At 45.6% G+C, this 17,756-nt stretch overlaps 1 protein-coding gene across 1 annotated transcript in view; it reads left to right on the top strand.

The window, feature by feature from the left end:
• Positions 1-15,909, top strand: part of FNTB (farnesyltransferase, CAAX box, beta) — a 45,099-nt gene extending 29,190 nt beyond the window's left edge. Inside the window, exons 6-12 of the mRNA XM_056850863.1 lie at positions 6,147-6,230; positions 8,841-8,927; positions 9,109-9,238; positions 9,999-10,131; positions 11,929-12,040; positions 13,552-13,666; positions 15,495-15,909. Coding sequence (XP_056706841.1) covers positions 6,147-6,230; positions 8,841-8,927; positions 9,109-9,238; positions 9,999-10,131; positions 11,929-12,040; positions 13,552-13,666; positions 15,495-15,605 — 772 coding nt within the window. The 3' untranslated portion in view covers positions 15,606-15,909. The remainder of the gene's footprint in view (positions 1-6,146; positions 6,231-8,840; positions 8,928-9,108; positions 9,239-9,998; positions 10,132-11,928; positions 12,041-13,551; positions 13,667-15,494) is intronic.
• The last annotated feature ends 1,847 nt before the right edge of the window (positions 15,910-17,756 follow it).

The following is a 17,756-nucleotide window of genomic DNA, read 5'->3' as shown; positions in this document are numbered from 1 at the left end:
GATCCCATCAGTGTATATGTGAAGTTGGGATTTTTTGTCCCAATATGCATCACTTTACACTTACTCACATTGAATCTCATTTGCCATTTTAATGCCCATTCTTCCAGTATGCAGAGATCCTTCTGGAGCTCTTCACAGTCTGATTTTGTTTTAACCACCCTAAATAATTTGGTGTCATCTGCAAACTTGGCTTTCTCACTGTTTAACCCCAACTCCAGGTCATTGATGAACAGGTTCATTTTCATTTCATTAACCTTTATTGACATACCAAAAGACAGAGATAAAAAACAACAACAATATACCTCCAAAGGGCAATACATATAAGTTACAAGTCGGGTTAATAAAACTTTTCTTGTTCTTTAAGAACTCCTGTAAGAAATTCTGCCACAGTAGCCGTAATTTTAGGATAATGATCACTCAAAAGAAATTTGCATTTCACTTCATTTCTCTTGTACTGGAGCAAAGTAAATAGCAGTTTATCCCGCAGAGTCACATAGAAGGGGCAATCTAAAAGGATGTGGTCAATTGTATCCATCAAATTTAAACCACATGTGCATAGGCATTCATGTCTAGGGATCTGAAGGTATCTGCCTAAGCATGCTAGATGGGAATGCTTTAACCCTAGCTAATAGAAAAGTGCGGCGTTGAGAAGGTATCTCTAGGTTATCTAGATACCTAGCCATTTTACCCGATCCATTATTAAGGCCTAGGGCCACCGGAGAACAGATGTGGGGAAGAGCTGGGTTAAAATTCTGCAATTCTACATCAAGGAGACGTTGCTTGATTCTTTTAAAGATGTAAGATTCATTGGCCAGAGCAAGATTATCTAAATCAATTCCAATTTGGCAGAGTCTAGATCTAATCAATATGTCCCATGAGAAATAATGAAGTTCACTTTTCAAAAGATATAAAAGGGAACCTGGCTCAGTTTGAAAATATAATTTGAGCCAATATCTTACTGTTTGAATCCAGGCTTTGGTGGCAATCAAGTTTTGCCCGGTTTCAAGACAATTTGTAAAATATGAAACAAATATTTGTCTAAGAAATATGGCTTGGATGTTCTCCACTTCTTGATTAAGAGTTCCAAGCCATAAGGGAACACCAAACAGAAGTTGGGGGAATATTTTCAAATTCAGGATTTTGATCACTGCAGGAACACACTACCCTTCGCGTAGAAAAATTGCTTGAGTTGATTTAAGGAAATCCTGGTGGCTTTAATAGTATTTTGTCGATGTATAGACCAACTGAGATTATAGTTATAAGTAATTCCCAAATACTTATAGCTTTTAACTTGTTCGATTGAATCCTTCCCAATATGCCATTTGTATAAGGACCATTTTTTGGAAAATACCACTACTTTTGATTTGGAGGAATTAATAGAAAGTAAATTTGAATGGCAATAATTATTAAAAGCATCTAGATATCGTTGGAGGCCTACTTTGGTGAAAGAAAGAATGACGGTATCGTCTGCATAAAGAAGTAGAGGTAAAGACTGGGACCCTAATGTAGGTGGGTGACCATTAACTGAACCCAATGACTTCACTAGATCAGAAGTAATTTCTTTAAAAGTATTAGCAGCCTGGGGTCAATTCCTAGATTTGACAATTTGTCCCACAGTTTCTCTCTAGAAATAGAGTCAAAAGCACTTTTTAGATCTATGAATGCTGCAAACAGTCCCCCCCCCCCATCTTCGTGTATTTTTCCACAAGAAAGGATAAAACGAGACAGTGATCTAAATGATGAACAAATTGAAAAGCTCCGGTCCCAACACAGATCCCTGAGCCACATCAGCTCCCCCCTCCTCAGACACATCGACATGGCCCACTGGATTAAACTTTTTACCATGAACAACCTGAAATGGGCTGAACCCTGTGGATTGGTGAACCGCATTATTGTAAGCATACTCGGCAAAAGGCAACAGGTTTACCCAGTCATCCTGATGGTAATTGACATAACAGCGCAAATAACATTCCAATACCGCATTCACCCGTTTGGTTTGACCATCCGTTTGGGGATGGAAGGCACTAGATAGTCCCTGTTCCACTCCAACCAGTTTGAGGAAAGCTTTCCAGAATTTGGCCACAAAATTTGAACCCCTGTCCGTGACCACCTTGCGCGGGAAGGAATGGAGACGGAAGACATGTGACACAAAGAGGCGAGCCAATTTCGGAGCAGAAGGGATACCTGCGCAGGGCACAAGATGCACCTGTTTTGAAAACAGATAGGTAATCACTCACAGTACAGTCTTCCCCCCACTAGGGGGTAAATCCGTCATGAAATCCATTGCAATCACCTCCCAAGGCTTAGAGGGGGTCTCTAACGGTTGCAAAAGTCCGGGCGGTTTTCCCTGCGCCCGATTGGCCGCTGCACAGATGGGGCAGCTGCGGATGAAGGAGTCCACATCTGATCGCATGCCCGCCCACCAAAATTGCCTCCTAAGTAAATGCAACGTTTTAAGGAAACCGAAATGTCCGGCAGTCTTGGCACCATGAACCAAACCTAAAACCTCCCCCCGCAACACCTTTGGCACATACAGTTTAGAATCCTTGTACCAAAATTCCCCGCGTTTAACTAGAGAATCTGGAAGGGTCTGCGAGGAAAGTTCCGCTTAATAACTATGAAGAAGAGTGTCTCTAAAGGACTCGGACAGACCTTCCACCCCCTCTGGAGTAGTGCCAGTGGGCAGCTGGACCGGGGACGGAGTTGATACCAGAGTAGGGGGCGGCTGAACAGGGTGCTCGGGTCCCCGTGCCTCGGGAGACATGGTTGTAGACTGCTCCGAGGGAGGAGGAAGCGGGATGGGTGGTGTCACTGGCTCGTCCGGGCGCAGGGCATCCGTCCCCTCCGGAAGCGGTAGCTCCGGGGAGTGAGTCTGAGAACGGGTTTGCACAGCCAGAGTGGATACTAGACCCCGTTGGGCAGTGGTGAAGAGCGACTCTTTGGGTCGGTCAACTTTGGTGGGATATTGGGGAAGTCTAGAAAGGGCGTCAGCCAGTAGATTTTGCTTCCCTGGTACATGCTTCAGAATGAATCGGAATTGGGCAAAGAAGTCCGCCCAGCGCACTTGTTTTGCAGACAGTGTGCAGGCCTCCATTAGGGCGACCAGATTTTTGTGATCGGACCACACTTCAAAAGGCACCGTGGATCCCTGCAAAAACTGTCTCCACACTGTCAAGGCATGTTTTACAGCAACTGCTTCCTTTTCCCAAATCGCCCAATTGAGTTCGGATTGGGTAAATTTTTTGGAAAAACAAGTGCACGGACGCAGGTGTCCATCCTCCCCCCGTTGCAGAAGTGCACCCCCCATTGCTACGTCGGAAGTGTCTACGTGAACTATGAACGGTTGAGTGCAGTCGGGGTGTTGCAAGACTGGCTCGGACGTAAAGAGCTGCTTTAGAGTATCGAAGGCGGCTTGACACTGGGGGGTCCACTCCACCCGGGCGTTGGGTAAAGTGGCCGAATCCCCCCTCCCCTTAGTCTTAAGGAGATCTGTGATGGGCAGAGCAATCTGAGCGAAATGAGGGAGGAACGCCCTGTAAAAATTTGCAAACCCAAGGAATCTTTGGACTTGTTTGCGAGTAGAGGGTGGTTCCCAACTGAGCACAGCTCGCACCTTTTCTGGATCCATAGTCAGTCCTTGGTGCGAGACGACATAGCCTAAGAAGGTCAATTGCTTCTTGTGAAAGTCGCACTTAGAAAGTTTGGCATAGAGCTGATGATCTCTAAGACGTTGCAATACCTCTCTCTTGTCAGAGGTTCGTCCCCCTCTCGAATTCTGACTCTGTAATAAGCCTCGACTAAATCCAACTTAGTGAAAATGTGTCCTTCCTTCAATTGTCCCAAGAGATCAGAAATGAGGGGGATGGGGTAGGCATTCGTTTGAGTAACAGTATTGAGTTTCCGGAAGTCAATACACAAACGCAAATCCCCCGTTTTTTTCCGCACGAAAAAGGCTGGGGCTGAGCAGGGCGCGGTGGACGGTTGGATGAAACCACGAGCCAAGTTTTTGTCTAAAAACTCATGGAGCACCGTTCGTTCCGTAGGGCTCATTGGGTAAATCTTACTTTTTGGCAGTTTTCCATCCCCCACCACCTCAATAGCACAATCAGTCCAGCGGTGGGGAGGTAAACATCACACTCCTGCACATTGAATACATCCGCAAAGTCCTGATAGTCGGTTGGCAAGTGGTCTGGACCGGAGGGGTCCGAGGCAAGAGCAGGGGTTGGCGTGATTATAGTTTTAACAGCCATGTCATGTCGGTGTAATTCACACAAAGGGCTATTGAACATTAAAGTTCTAGCGCCCCAGTCTATGGCGGGGCTGTGTCCTTTGGGCCAATTCGCTCCCAACACCACCGCATATCTAACATTAGGTACAATAGTAAGGTTGATCTGTTCCCAGTGGTGGCCAATTCCCATTGCCACCCCATCAGTGCGACGATCTACCGGGGGCCCCTTGAAGTCACTGCCGTCCATCTGGGCGAATTGGACCGGAGCAGGCAGAGGGACTGACTTCACCTGGAGTGCCTTAAAAGTGGTTTCGTTTATTAACGAGCGGGCACACCAGAGTGAAATTAAGGCTTTCACTTGTAATTGAGGACCTTTTCTATAATGTTGTAATATGACATTTACATACACAGTCTCTTCCACTTCGCTCACCATGAAGGGGGCTTTGGGTCTTGCCCCGGGCTTCGCAGGAACACCTGCGGGGGTCTGCGGCATTGCCTCCTCTACCGCAGACCCAGTCCGTTTTTGGGCGGTTCGAGGGGAGACCCCAGATAAAGGGCAGGGGAGTTCCAGTGGTCACCCTCCTCGGAGGAAGCGGAGCTGATCTCTCCAGGGGTAGTAATTGTAATCCTGGACCCCGACGGGTCCGCTGGCAAAGGGTCCGTCGTCACCTCTCCTGCAAGCAGAGCTGGGGATGCTTTTCGTCTTGGAGCGACGCTTCGCCCGACCGCAGTGCCTCTCCCTCGAGCACGTATGCAAATCTCCCGTTTTTTTCGCACAAAAGGAATCTGTGAAGGACTCTATGAAGTCTAAACACGGGGCACAGACTGACCTTGGAGAGAACTGCAAAACAGCACCTGGGAGCACAACCATGAACTGTCTTCATGGCTCCTGACATGGCTCCTACCCTCAGTGAGATGGCCTCCTTCCCCAAGGGCTCCATCATCCGTGACTGGCAGGTTGCCGTTACCTTGGGACTGGGATGTGACTATTTCATCCCTGGAGTCCTTAGTCACCTCTCTCTCTGCCTGCCTCAGCTCCTCCAGTTGAGCTACCTTGGCCTCGAGGAAGTGAACTCGCTTCCTGAGAGCCAGGAACTCCCTGCACCAAGCACACACCAACGACTTCTGTCCAGCAGGCAGATAATCATACATATGACACTCCATGCAGTACACTGGATAGCCCCCCTGCTGGCTTTCGACCTTCATAACTGTTATTTTATTAATTAATTAATTATTATATTATTCTTTGGTGTTGTAACCCTGCCCTTTACTCTCTTGCACTCTTCCTGTACCAAATAAGAACTGAGTGCCGAAGTTCCTTGCCCTGCAGCTGTCTGCTGCTAATTCACATAGATATTCAAGTTACTCGGTACTCCAACCGGATGGAGAGAGTTACTCTGCCAAGATAAAAAGATTTTATACTCACCTACAGATCCCCAGTCACGATCCACAGGCTAAGAGCCTCAGGCGAGCAGGAGCCTTGGAATTTAAATGCACACAGCCCCCACCTCTCAGACACAAGCTCCAATCACAACAACCCCACTTAACAAGGGAACAATCAAGCTTTCAGGCAGCAATCAACCTTAATCACCCACTGGCACAACAATCACAACCCTCTCCCAGCAAACCTCAATTAAATCCTCAGTTTAGTTAGGCTTCCCAGCGTTTTAAAGAAGGCAAAGTTTAAACTCACCCCTGCCTGTAGTCCCCAGCTCAGCTGAATCAAAATGCAGAGAGAAGTACAACTTCCTGATTCTGAGAGTGGGCAAACAATGACAAGTTACCCAAAGAAGCCATGTGATTCTGGCTGGATATTAAAATCCCATCCTCTGAGTTCAGTTTAGTTTCTCTTCTCCCTCCCCACCCACCCCCATAAGAGGGGGAGTACTCATTGCTCTGCTTTGATTTTGACTTCCAGGGAGAAGCTTCTGGAGTACCTGTATTCCCTAAAGCAGTTTGACGGCTCCTTCATCATGCACATAGGAGGGGAAGTGGATGTCCGGTATGTTGGCAACATTCAAAGATGTCTCGGAACAAGGCAGAACGGGAGTCTGAGGGTTTTAGGAGATTCTGCCAGCATTGGCAGTCACTGATTGGTCTGCTGGAATAGTCAATCTTGTTTTGACATTGTGCAGTTCAACTTGAGGGAAGTTTTTGATTTTAAAAATGAGGAAGATTATGAATATGTTTATCTGTGCTTAAATAGAACCTCCTCAGCATTGCAAGTTATGTTGAACAAGCAGCAATATGAAAGAACTTGCAGGGGGGCATCTCATTTCCCCCTCCCCACTATTTCCTCATTCCTTTCCCTGAAAGCCCCCTTATCCTCATTTTTTCCCCTGCTTCCTTCTCTTTTCCCCACCCAACAGCAAACCTACCTTTATCTGCCCCTCTGAAGCTATAGTAGGGCACCCTCAAGGACTTGTAGGGTGACACATCACTTTCCCCTCTGTTCCCCTCCCCTCATTATTTCCTTTTCCCCTGCCTCATTCTCGCCTTCTCAGCAGTTCACCAACATGCCTTATATCTGCTTCCCATCTTCAGCTACATTTATTATTTATTTACTTCATTTATACATTGCCTTTCTCCTCAGTGGGGACCAAAACAGCTTCCATCATTCTCCTCTCCTCCTTTTTATCCTCATAACAACCATGTGAAGTAGGTTAGGCTGAAAGTATTTGACTAGCCCAACACCACCTAGTGGCCTTCTATGGCAGATTGTTTTGAACCTATATTATTTATTTATTTCATTTACACTCCACCTTTCTCCACAGTAGGGACCAAAGAATCTTACATTATTCTCCTCCCCCCCCCTTTTTACCCTCACAACAATCCTGTGAGGTAGGCTAGGCTGAAAGTATGTGACAGGCCCCAAATCACCCAGTGAGCGTCCATAGCAAGAGGGGGATTTGAACCTGAGTCTCGCAAACTCTGCTCTGAAGGTCTAACCAGTACACCACCCTGGCTTTCATAGTAGCAAGCAGCCAGGCCTAGTTGAGTCAAGCAAGTCAGGCGGTATCAAGTCACCCAGAGGTTGCTTCCACGCATAGGGTTGCCAACGTCCAGGTGGGACCTGGAGATCCCTGGAATTACAACTGAGCTCCAGACAACCGAGATCTGTCCCACTGGCTGCTTTGGAGGATGGGGGATATGGCAGTATACCCTGCTGAGGCCTCTTCCCTCCTTAAACCCTACCCTTCTCAGACTCCACCACAAAATCTCCAGGAGTTTCCCAACCTGAAGCTGGCAACCCTAGGCCTGCCCCAGTAAGTCCTCCCTCAAAAGCCAAAATAGGCCTGGAAAGGGCCCTCCCCCCGCCTTTTTACTTGCAGAAACCCAGTCTGGAAAGCTTTGGTTGCCTAGAAAGGCCACTGAGGGAATCAGTTTTTTTAGATTTCACATTTTTCTGCCAACCTGGGGCATTGTTCAGATTTGCAGAAAGATCTGTCTTGCCCATTCACAGCCCCAAAGATCTGGCTGACTTTGCTATTAGAATATAAGATGATTGTGATATTGCTAAATTTCCTCACAAGGTGGCAGAAAGGGACAATCCTTGGCCAAGGTTTAAATAAGAGATACTCCTTGGTTTTGGATCAACTACACATGTGGTCAGAACTAGTTTTCGTGCAGCAATAAGACTGAACAGTAGCTTGCCTCTTCAGCGGTAGGAACCACTGTAATAAAAACAGCAAGCTTTGGCTGGACATACACTGAAGAAATTTTTTTGGTGCCCTTTGTCTTTCCAAGGGAAAATGTGAAAGATGTCTTTTCCATCTAAATTAACAATGTGTGTGTGTGTGTTAAGTGCCGTCAAGTCGCTTCCGACTCATGGCGACCCTATGAATGAAAGTCCTCCAAAATGTCCTATCTTTGATAACAATACAGAATTGATATTAGTAACAATACAGAATTGATATTAGTAACCTACGAATATACCAATCATTTGGAACATCAACCTGATGATTGGATGGTTTCAATGCAGGAGTGGATATATTGGGAAAAGGTTTCTGAATGTGGCTCCTAGTGTAACTTAGACTCTTCCACAGTCATGTTCTCAGTTCTTTCTCTCCTCTTGGACCAAAACTTTGCATTCCTTCGCGACTTGCTGGTTGAGTACACTGAGCAAATACTGCTTTTGGGAGAGAGGGAATTGCAAAATATAATGGCTCGGATCCTATGATGTTTCCTTGCCACTTTTTTCTGTCCATTATAGAGGCTTTCCTTCACTGCTGCACTCATTTCTTCTGCTGCTATCACTTTTGAATGTGCAAAATCAGTGTTTCACAAGGAGGCTGATGCATGTGGAAGTCCTAGTGAAAGAGGAAGCAAGGGCTGTAGCAGAGAAAAACTCTCTGCTGCGGCTAGAGAGAAGCACAAAGGGGAACAATGTCGTAGGGTCCAAACTGTTGAACTAGAAATTGAAACTGAGCCCTGCGTGTGTGAGTACTGGTTGATCCACGTGGCCTGTGCTCTACACCCCGGCTGGTTTGCAGACTATAGGTTTGTATAGTTCACTGTTGTGGAACCAGCTACCTGCTCCCACGAGAGCAGTAGGTCATTTGTATCCTTTCACTATCTGTAGAAATTTAAATAGTCTCATATTTAATCTCAGGAGTGCCTATTGTGCTGCATCGGTGGCTTCTCTTACCAACATTATCACACCAACACTTTTTGAAGGGACAGCAGAGTGGATAGCAAGGTAAGAAAATCTTCTCTTTGGATTGCCTTGTGAAATTGGAGGCTCCTTGGGCTACTGAGCTTGACTATGCCAATCTGCTAGAAGTAGGAGTATGGTGGATAAAAGGTATTTATTATATGGCTGTCTTGAGGACGAGAATGTAGAGCCGGACTTTTCCTGTATGTATTTGTTTTTTAATTAGGTGTCAGAACTGGGAAGGTGGGATTGGAGGAGTCCCTGGCATGGAGGCCCACGGCGGATACACGTTTTGTGGATTGGCAGCACTGGTCATCCTGAAGAAGGAACACGTATTGAATCTGAAAAGTTTATTAGTAAGTAACCATTTGTCACCGGTTTGTTTAGCTTCTTTGACTTGTCTACATTATAATTCTAGGAGACCATGATGACTATCACAATACCAGAACTTTGGTGCACTTTATGAGCCAGCTAGATTTCTGGTAGCCAGGACTGGGATGTCCTTCAGTCCAGAGCCTTTCTTAATTACCCTCCACCAATTTAGAAACATCCCCTTCTATGTCTAACTGCACACTTAAATCATGTGTACAAGACCACTCCTTTGTGCTGTGCATTAATACCATTTAGGAAAAAAGCAAAAATGAAAAATCCCCAGGCTTTCCCCATAATCATATGAGAATACTTTACTAGCTGAGGACTGAGTTGCAGTTTTGAGCATCATTTAATTATTTTATTTACAATGGAAAATGTATTTTTGTCTGCAGCAGGAAACCAGGACATCTTATTTACTCATTCACCAATCAATCTCCTTATTCTTTTTTTAAAATAACTATCTTACGGCCACAGTGCTAGTCTGCCAGTATTTTACATCCAGATTTTATATGGATCTTTGACTTCACCATTCTCTTCTCCCAGTACTCATTTGTGAGTTTTCTTCCATTTATTTTCTGAAAACCACATTGTGCATGTCAGTATGGGTAAACTGGTCTTGGGTCAAACCATACTCTAAGGCATGTGTCAAGGAGCCGCAATTGTAGTGGACACATGCAAAGGAACCACAGACCTGTAGTGACTCTTGACTGAATTGTAATGAGGGTTGTTTTCTCTTTCTGCCAGCACTGGGTTACAAGCCGCCAGATGCGCTTTGAAGGAGGCTTTCAGGGCCGCTGTAACAAGCTGGTGGATGGCTGCTACTCATTCTGGCAGGCTGGCTTGCTACCTCTCCTCCATCGAGCACTGCACTCCAGAGGTGAATCTGAGCATCATCGACTTCCCCGTTTCCTCAAATGTGCTCTAACTTTCCCCCCAAGCTGGTAGACGTGCAGGGTTGCTTGAAGCAGAGTGTGGTCACAAGACACAGGTTGAGTGTTTTTAATTATAGATCCTGTATTCTCTGAGCCTGTATGTATGAATTAATAAATATTACCTTTTCAGTTTTATAGCAGAACCGTGAGGGACCCAATGAAATTAATGTACTGTAGGTTTCAAAATAAGATAGCAAGAGGGGACCTATGAAAAATCCAGGGTGTGTGGTGTACCTCCTACCTTGAACTCCTTCCTTTCCCTCCCACCCCCAACTGTCCTTGCTTCCTTCCCTCTTCACCTCCACCTCTTCCTCCCTTTATCCTTCTGCAACTTCTGCTGTGACTCAAGAGTTCTGCTGTCACTTTGCAGAGCCCATGGGCAACAGTTCAGCTGCACTCTGAGAACACGATGCAGTTGATACCTTAGAGATGCCTCTTTTCCAGTGGCTCTGTGGAATTGGTGATCCAGGAGACTGGGTAGGGCCAAGTGAGCACAGGCTTGGGGCCAGCACCTTCAGGTTATCCTTTGTGCTGTGGATATTCCCTGACAGCATGAGAGAAGCATGCATACAACCCCAGATAGGTTGGTTGGAATGGGTGTCATTCCAACCCTATTGGTTGCTTGAGCAAGGTAGGGCATTAGTCAGCCTGTCTTGCCCAGCCCCCTCCCCATTTGCAGTCCTCCACATCTGGGCACAGAGGATTATAGATGGGATGATATTTTTAGCAGAATACATTGTTGATCTGTGGAGCTGTTACCTAACAGGAGTAGCAGTACACAACTACTGTAAAGAACTGTGAAAAAATATGATTATGAATAGTTGTTAGGCAAGCTGCTCAAGACATCTGTATGTACAGAGTGTCCCTAATGCTGTGGATTGCAGGGTACTCTTGGTACCCTGTGATATTAAAATGTTTGGAAATGTCTGGATCTGCCCACTGTCAGAGGGTCAATTTAAAATGATTGGTATGTTTAACCCCCTTCCCATTTACCATGTGGGCTTGCATTCGGCCAGCATTATGCTTAAACCAGGTTACTGGTTCCTTTGGGCGCAGTATTGGCACATCAGCACAGCATGCATCATTACCGTGCATTCACATGCCCGGTGTCACCTTCAAATTGGGCCTTAAGAGGCGGAATAATAAATTGGATGAACTTGTAGCTCCATGCAGGAAATAAAGAATAAATTTTCATAGTGTTCATATGAATAGAAGCTTCTGTCTTCCTGTTGAGGCTGTTGCTGATGGAATGGGTCCTTTCAGCACTCCCTCTCCCCACAATGAGAGAGCTGCCACTGTTTTGTTCTCCTCTCTGCCCTTGTACCAATCTTGCATTTTCTCCCTAGGGTTACGGAGCAGGGAGACTGCCTGGCAGTGAGAAAGCAAGGCCAGTGAGTGGCCAGTGCTGCTTTGTCCTTGCAAGGACATTTAGATATTTATGTCCTGCTTTGTCCCAGTGGGGACCCTGCGAGGTAGATTAGGCAGAGAGAGAGACTGGCCCAGGGTCACCCAGCAGGATTCCCTGGCGAAGTGGGTATTTGAACCTGAGTTTTCCAGATCCTAGTCCAACACTGTAAGCACTACATTCATGCTGGTGAGGGAGGTTTGGAAAGAGGTACTGCAACACCATGTTCCTATGAAGCTTAACTGCCCTGTTCTCCTATTGGCCTGTTGTGCTGGTGCCACCTTAGCTGTTCTTCCAGTGGGCGGTTCAACACTCCCTGTGGTTTTGTTCCTCCTAGGTGAACCTGCCCTCAGTATGACACACTGGATGCTTGACCAGCAAGCGCTGCAGGAATACATCCTGCTATGCTGCCAGTGTCCTGCAGGGGGTCTCTTGGACAAACCTGGCAAGTAAGTGTCTTCAGGCATTGGCTGATTCTTTATTGTCGTCTTTCTTGCTGTGGAAAGGTCACTATAATCACACACCGTAATCCACATGCAGCAGAGAGCATACATGAATGGGGTGACATTTACAAGCATTTCAACAGCAGAATCTATTAGGATCTCCAGAGTCCATGCTCTGAAGATGTTGCTGGTATTGATTTGAATAATTAATAGAGTCTGGGAAACCTTTGGCATGAATGATGACGGCAGAACAACCATGGAGAAGAAGAGGAGCAGACAGCTGGAACCAATCCCTTGCTCAGGCTGTGTGTTGAGAATAGCTGAATTAGGCATGTTTCTTTGTTTGCATAATGTATTCTGCCTATTGGTCATGGTGGTGATGGAAAGTGCCGTCAAGACACAGTTACATATGGTTTCAAGGCAAGAGACATTCAGAGGTGGTTTGCCACTGCCTGCCTCCGCGTGGGCTGAGAGAACTGTGACTGGCCCAAGGTCACCCAGCAGGCTTCATATACAAAAGGGGGAATCGAACCTGATTCTTCAGATTAGAGTCCGCTGCTCTTAACCAATACACCATGCTGGCTCTGGGGAGAAGTAATCAGCTATGTAGGATATGGGAGCCCTGCCCCAACCAAATATCTTCAGCATTTTCACTAGATATTGAGTGTGCACCTTAAAGCCTATCTGCATAGCTATGAGGTCTGTGTGTGTTTGTAAAAAGTGCTGTCAAGTCGCAGCCAATTTATGGTGATCCCAGCAAGGGGCTTTCAAGGCAGTTGAGAAGCAAAGGTGGTTTGCCATTGCCTTCCTCTGCAGAGTCTTCCTTGGTGGCCTCTCTTCCAAGTACCAACCCTGCTTAGCTTCCAAGATCTGATGAGATTGAGTAATACCATACCACCATCTCTCCTACACCCTGAGGTCTGGGAGCTCGCCTTTTTTTTTAAAAAAAATTATTCTCTGGGTACTGAATTTGAATATAAAATTCTGCAGCTTTTCTGCTCTTGTTCAGAATCATGAAATATATGTGAATATATGAAGCTACTTTACAGTGAGCTAGACCATATAAGATTATATATGGACTAATATAGTATTATTTGCTTTGATGGGTAACAGGGTCTCTGGTAAAGAAAGGCCATTATCTCCATAAAAATCTTGACTCCTGGTTTCAACCTTCAAGTCCATTTTCCCCAGGGAGTTAGACCTGCTGATCGTTTCTGCTGAGAGAAGGGGTGGGGGAATTTTTGGTGACCACCCCTTAGCAGACCTCCCACACTCCCTCATTTTCTCTAGAAGCAATGTCTTGTGGGGGGGGGGGATTTTGGGCTTCAGAGAAGCTGCACCCCATCCATCGATATTTTTGATGGACTCTGTTCCAGTATTTGCAGGAGGGATGTGCTTTGCTGTGGGGAAGTCAGAGGGGAAGGCAGCTTTTCAGCGAGAGTGCAGGTGGCTGTCTAAATGGGACAACGCTCTGTTTCTGACTTGTCTCAGTTCTGAGCATCTTTCTACCCTTCTAGGTCACGGGACTTTTACCATACTTGCTACTGCCTGAGTGGGCTCTCGATAGCACAACACTTTGGCAGTGGGGACCTCCTCCATGAAGTCGTGCTAGGAGTGCCAGAGAACCGGCTGGTAAGCTGTGCCTGGTTGAGTGGGACTGTTCCTTTGCTTGTAGGCATAGCCTCCTGGCAGGCATTCTCTCTGAACACCTATTTTCTGGCATTTCTTCCCATAGAATTGATTGGGGATATTCACTTGAATAAAGGGGGAATTGGGAATAGTAGTTATCAACCAAGGTTGTGTGCGGGAGAGTAGGTTTTATCCCTCCATTACTGCAATGAGGACAAAATTATACATTCTATATAGTTTTGTAATTATTTTCCCCCATTTTATTTTAACAGAATTCATCCTGGTGGTAAACTTTCCCTAGTGGAGGGGGCAGTTTTGTTTTGTTTTGAAAGCTGGGGAACATAATCACAGAACTACACCATGCATTGGTGGGAACATGTGCAGATAGCTCATGTTTTTCTATCTGCTATAACAATGGCAAATGAATTTCATTTGCTTTGATGGCAGAAAATAACAGAATGGCTCATGGGGGTGATCTCTTTCCATGCCAGTGAGCCTTGTCACCTTCTTTCTTACCAGTTGTAGTGCCTCTCATTGCCTCCAATGTGTCAGTATTTTTCAGGCAGTGCCTCTGTTGCTTAAGAGGAGATGTGGGGGGGTAGGTGTAAGGCAGGGACACAGGTGCTCAGCTTGGGGCAGCAATCCATCGACATCATAAAAGCCCTTCTCACAGTGGCTTTCCAGAGCCAGCAGTAGACCTGAAAAAATAATTGTCCTGTGCAGCCCTGCCTCCTTAATGGAAGAAGTGGAAATGGCTGGTCCTGCTGTTCAATGGTATTTCACTAGTGAACTGTGCCAGTAATTGGGCATAAATCTTCTGTCTGGTGTAAGCATCTGATGCCACACAGTGGCCACATTTGACCAAGTCATGCCACTGAAACACACTTTTTAATTTCAGACAATAGGGTTTTGTTTGTGGGGAGAGGGGAGGGCAAAATTCACAGCAGCAGGAAGAATAGAAACTCCAGATATTTGGGGTAGGAAGGCAGTGGGGATAATGGAGATGAATACTGTGATGAAAGACAGCTATTTGGCACTGCTCAACTGCCTCATCCTCCAGGCATGAGAGAGTCCACACAAGCTTTCTCTTGTTTTCTGAGCTTCCAGCTTCCATGACCTACCCACTTCCAAACCTTTTCTAATAGCCCGCCATGACTGAGATGTGCTATTTATTAGCAAAATATGTGTAGACAGTATCTTGAGATGGCCAATTCTGAGCCCGGTTTCCTAGCTGTGCATTAACGTTAACCAGTAAAGGTTGCAATTCTCTCTGTGCATCTTCCTCTGGGCATAGAGTAGGGGTCACTGGAGGAGTGGGGGAAGGGAGGTTGTTGTGAATTTCCTGCATTGTGCAGGGGGTTGGACTAGATGACCCTTGAGATCCCTTCCAGCTCTAGTTTCCTTACTTGTCTCATGGGGATATTTTTGCCTCAGTGCCATCTTCATTATTTAGTTCACTTGTTCCACTAACACCATGCTCTTCTCCTGTAGAAGTAGGAGCAGCTTACTTACAATCTAACCAGGGCTATGTGCATTCCTTGTTTCCACAGCATTCAGGATTCTTGGCTTCTAATTGTAAAGACTAGAGCTTTTTACATCTACAAATATTAGTTTTCAACCATTTGGATACTGTTTAGTCTAAGCAGCTAGAGCAGTGTTGGGCAAGACTTCAGTATTCTGCACTGATGTGTATACTCAACAAAAGTGAAATTTATGCAAAAAATCTGTGTAACACTGGTTGAGTGCTAGATCTGGCTGTTGCTGTCCGCCTGAGGAGGTAGAGGGGCACAGGGTTTGAGCTTTCCTCTTTGTTCCCCTCTCTCCAAAACAGCGGCCTACACATCCTGTATACAACATCTCCCCTGAGAAAGTGGTGCAAGCCGCAATGTACTTTCTGAAGAAGGCTGTTCCGAATAGAGAAGAAGAGACTTCTGCTAATTAAGAGGGACTGCTGCCCTTGTTCGACGCTACACGATGCATCTTCCTCCCATCCAGTGCATGGCGGTGCAAAACGTCATGGCCATCCTGGAGCCCATCCACAGAATTAACTTTCCTGATCTCACAAAACTGGGCTTGACTTTGTATGTGTGTGTCTTTTGCGAGAGCTCTGCTAGCCATACCAAAAACAAGCAGTGTCGAGTACCTAGTAACAGATTGGCTGCGTGGTGGTGTATGGTTAGACGTGCTGGTTGCTCTCTAGCAGGTGTGGTTTTGGTTTCCAAACCAATGAGCATGTTCATATTTTTAGCGTCTGGCAAACCACCCCTAATGTTTGCACTTGCACTATGCTAAGCCTCTTAGGAAGGCAGCTGCTCTCGTATACTGGCCTGCCTGCAGGGGATGCCCTGACCTGGACCCCTTTTAGACAATATGAGTTTTGTCCATTATACACTCCTTGCAGTATTTCAAGCACTACAGGCCAGGTGCTGAGATCCTAGCTTATCAAAAGAAGAGTGTTCCAAACCAACAGGTCAGAAATAAACAAGTTACACAGAATAGTAGATGTATATGAGCTGCTGGGACCCTATTGGAAGAGCGTTCTTTCCCACAATATTAAATGGTGTCTAGAAGCCCTTTTCTGGCTCTGAATGAAGGCCTAAACTCTTTCCCTTGCAAATTAATAGCCTGCCCAGAGGAGAACTGACAACATTGTTTGTGCATTTTATTAAAAATATACTAATTCCTTTCTTAGCGCCTTGTCCAGTCTTGTATCTGTTCACAAAACTGCTCAATCCAAACATACTTAAGAAAGACTTCAATTCTTAAGGGTTGCCAGGGAGGCCACTTGGGCCTGACCTACAGATGGAGACGGTTATGCTGTTGCTGTGCTGTATTTACCTGTGTAAGCGGGGAAACATTTAATATGATCCCTCCTCTGCATCTTGGGGTATGTATTGGTTACTTTGGAAGAGATTTTGATAAACTTGATTGTTCACAGGAAACAAATCCAGGATACTTCTTGCATCTGCTGCTGAAGTTACCAGATCTGATGCAGCACTCAGACTCAGGATAATATGTAATTTGAGATTGTTGAGGGAAAATGAATGAAATATGTATGAATAATGTATATTAAGTAATTCCTAAAGCAAAACTTCATTGTTTCCTTGTTGGGCATCTAAGGAGAGCTAGCATGGTGGTGTGGGTAAGAGTGGTGGTTTGGAGCGGCGGACTCTAATCTGGAGAACCAGGTTTGATTCTCCACTCCTCCACATGAGAGGTGGACGCTAATCTGGTGAACCGGGTTGGTTTCCCCACTTCTACATGAAGCCAGCTGGGTGACCTTGGGCTAGTCACCGCTCTCTTAGAGCTCTCTCAGCCGAACCTACCTCACAGGGTGTCTGTTGTGGAGAGGGGAAGGGAAAATGGTTGTAAGCCAGTTTGATTCTTCCATAAGAGGTAGAGAAAGTCAGCATAAAAACCTCCTCCTCCTCTAATGGTAACCAGTCCTTCTGTTGCCTAAGAAAGTCTGCTGTACCTTCTAAATTCGAGATGTCACTTACGCTACCTGGATAATGCTCTTCTATCAGGAGATGGTTTGCACCTCTCTAAGGTGGGTAAAAATGTGTTTGGCCACAGCCTTGCAAGCCTGATAAGGAGAGATTTAAACTAAATCTTCCGGGGGAGTGAGACGTAAATTTAAAGCCTCAAGTGAGGACAATAACTGCAAATATAGATATGAACGGTTTGCAGAGGGTAGCACATACGCAAGGAAAGACGGTTCAAAAACTCATCAGTGGGAGGGAGACAATCTTAAATAAGCTGCCAAGAAGAAGGACCTGTGGTCTAAGGTGTGTCTACACTAATGCACAGAGCATGGGAAATAAGCAAGATGAACTAGAACTTTTAATAGCAAAAAGCAAATATGATATAATAGGCATTACGGAAACCTGGTGGGACGAATCTCATGATTGGAATGTATTAATTGAATGGTATAACCTATTTCAGAGAAATAGACCAAATCAGAAGGGGGGAGGGGTAGCATTATACATTAGGGATGATTACACCTGCGAGGAGATGCAGGACTTAAACACTGGAACCCAGCTTGAAACCATCTGGGTAAAAATTAAGGGAGAGAAAAATAGTGATGTCATTG

The sequence above is a fragment of the Euleptes europaea genome, chromosome 6 (genome assembly GCF_029931775.1).
Source record: "Euleptes europaea isolate rEulEur1 chromosome 6, rEulEur1.hap1, whole genome shotgun sequence".
NCBI classification, from domain to species: Eukaryota; Metazoa; Chordata; class Lepidosauria; order Squamata; family Sphaerodactylidae; genus Euleptes; species Euleptes europaea.
This window is presented reverse-complemented; position numbering and strand designations above follow the sequence as displayed.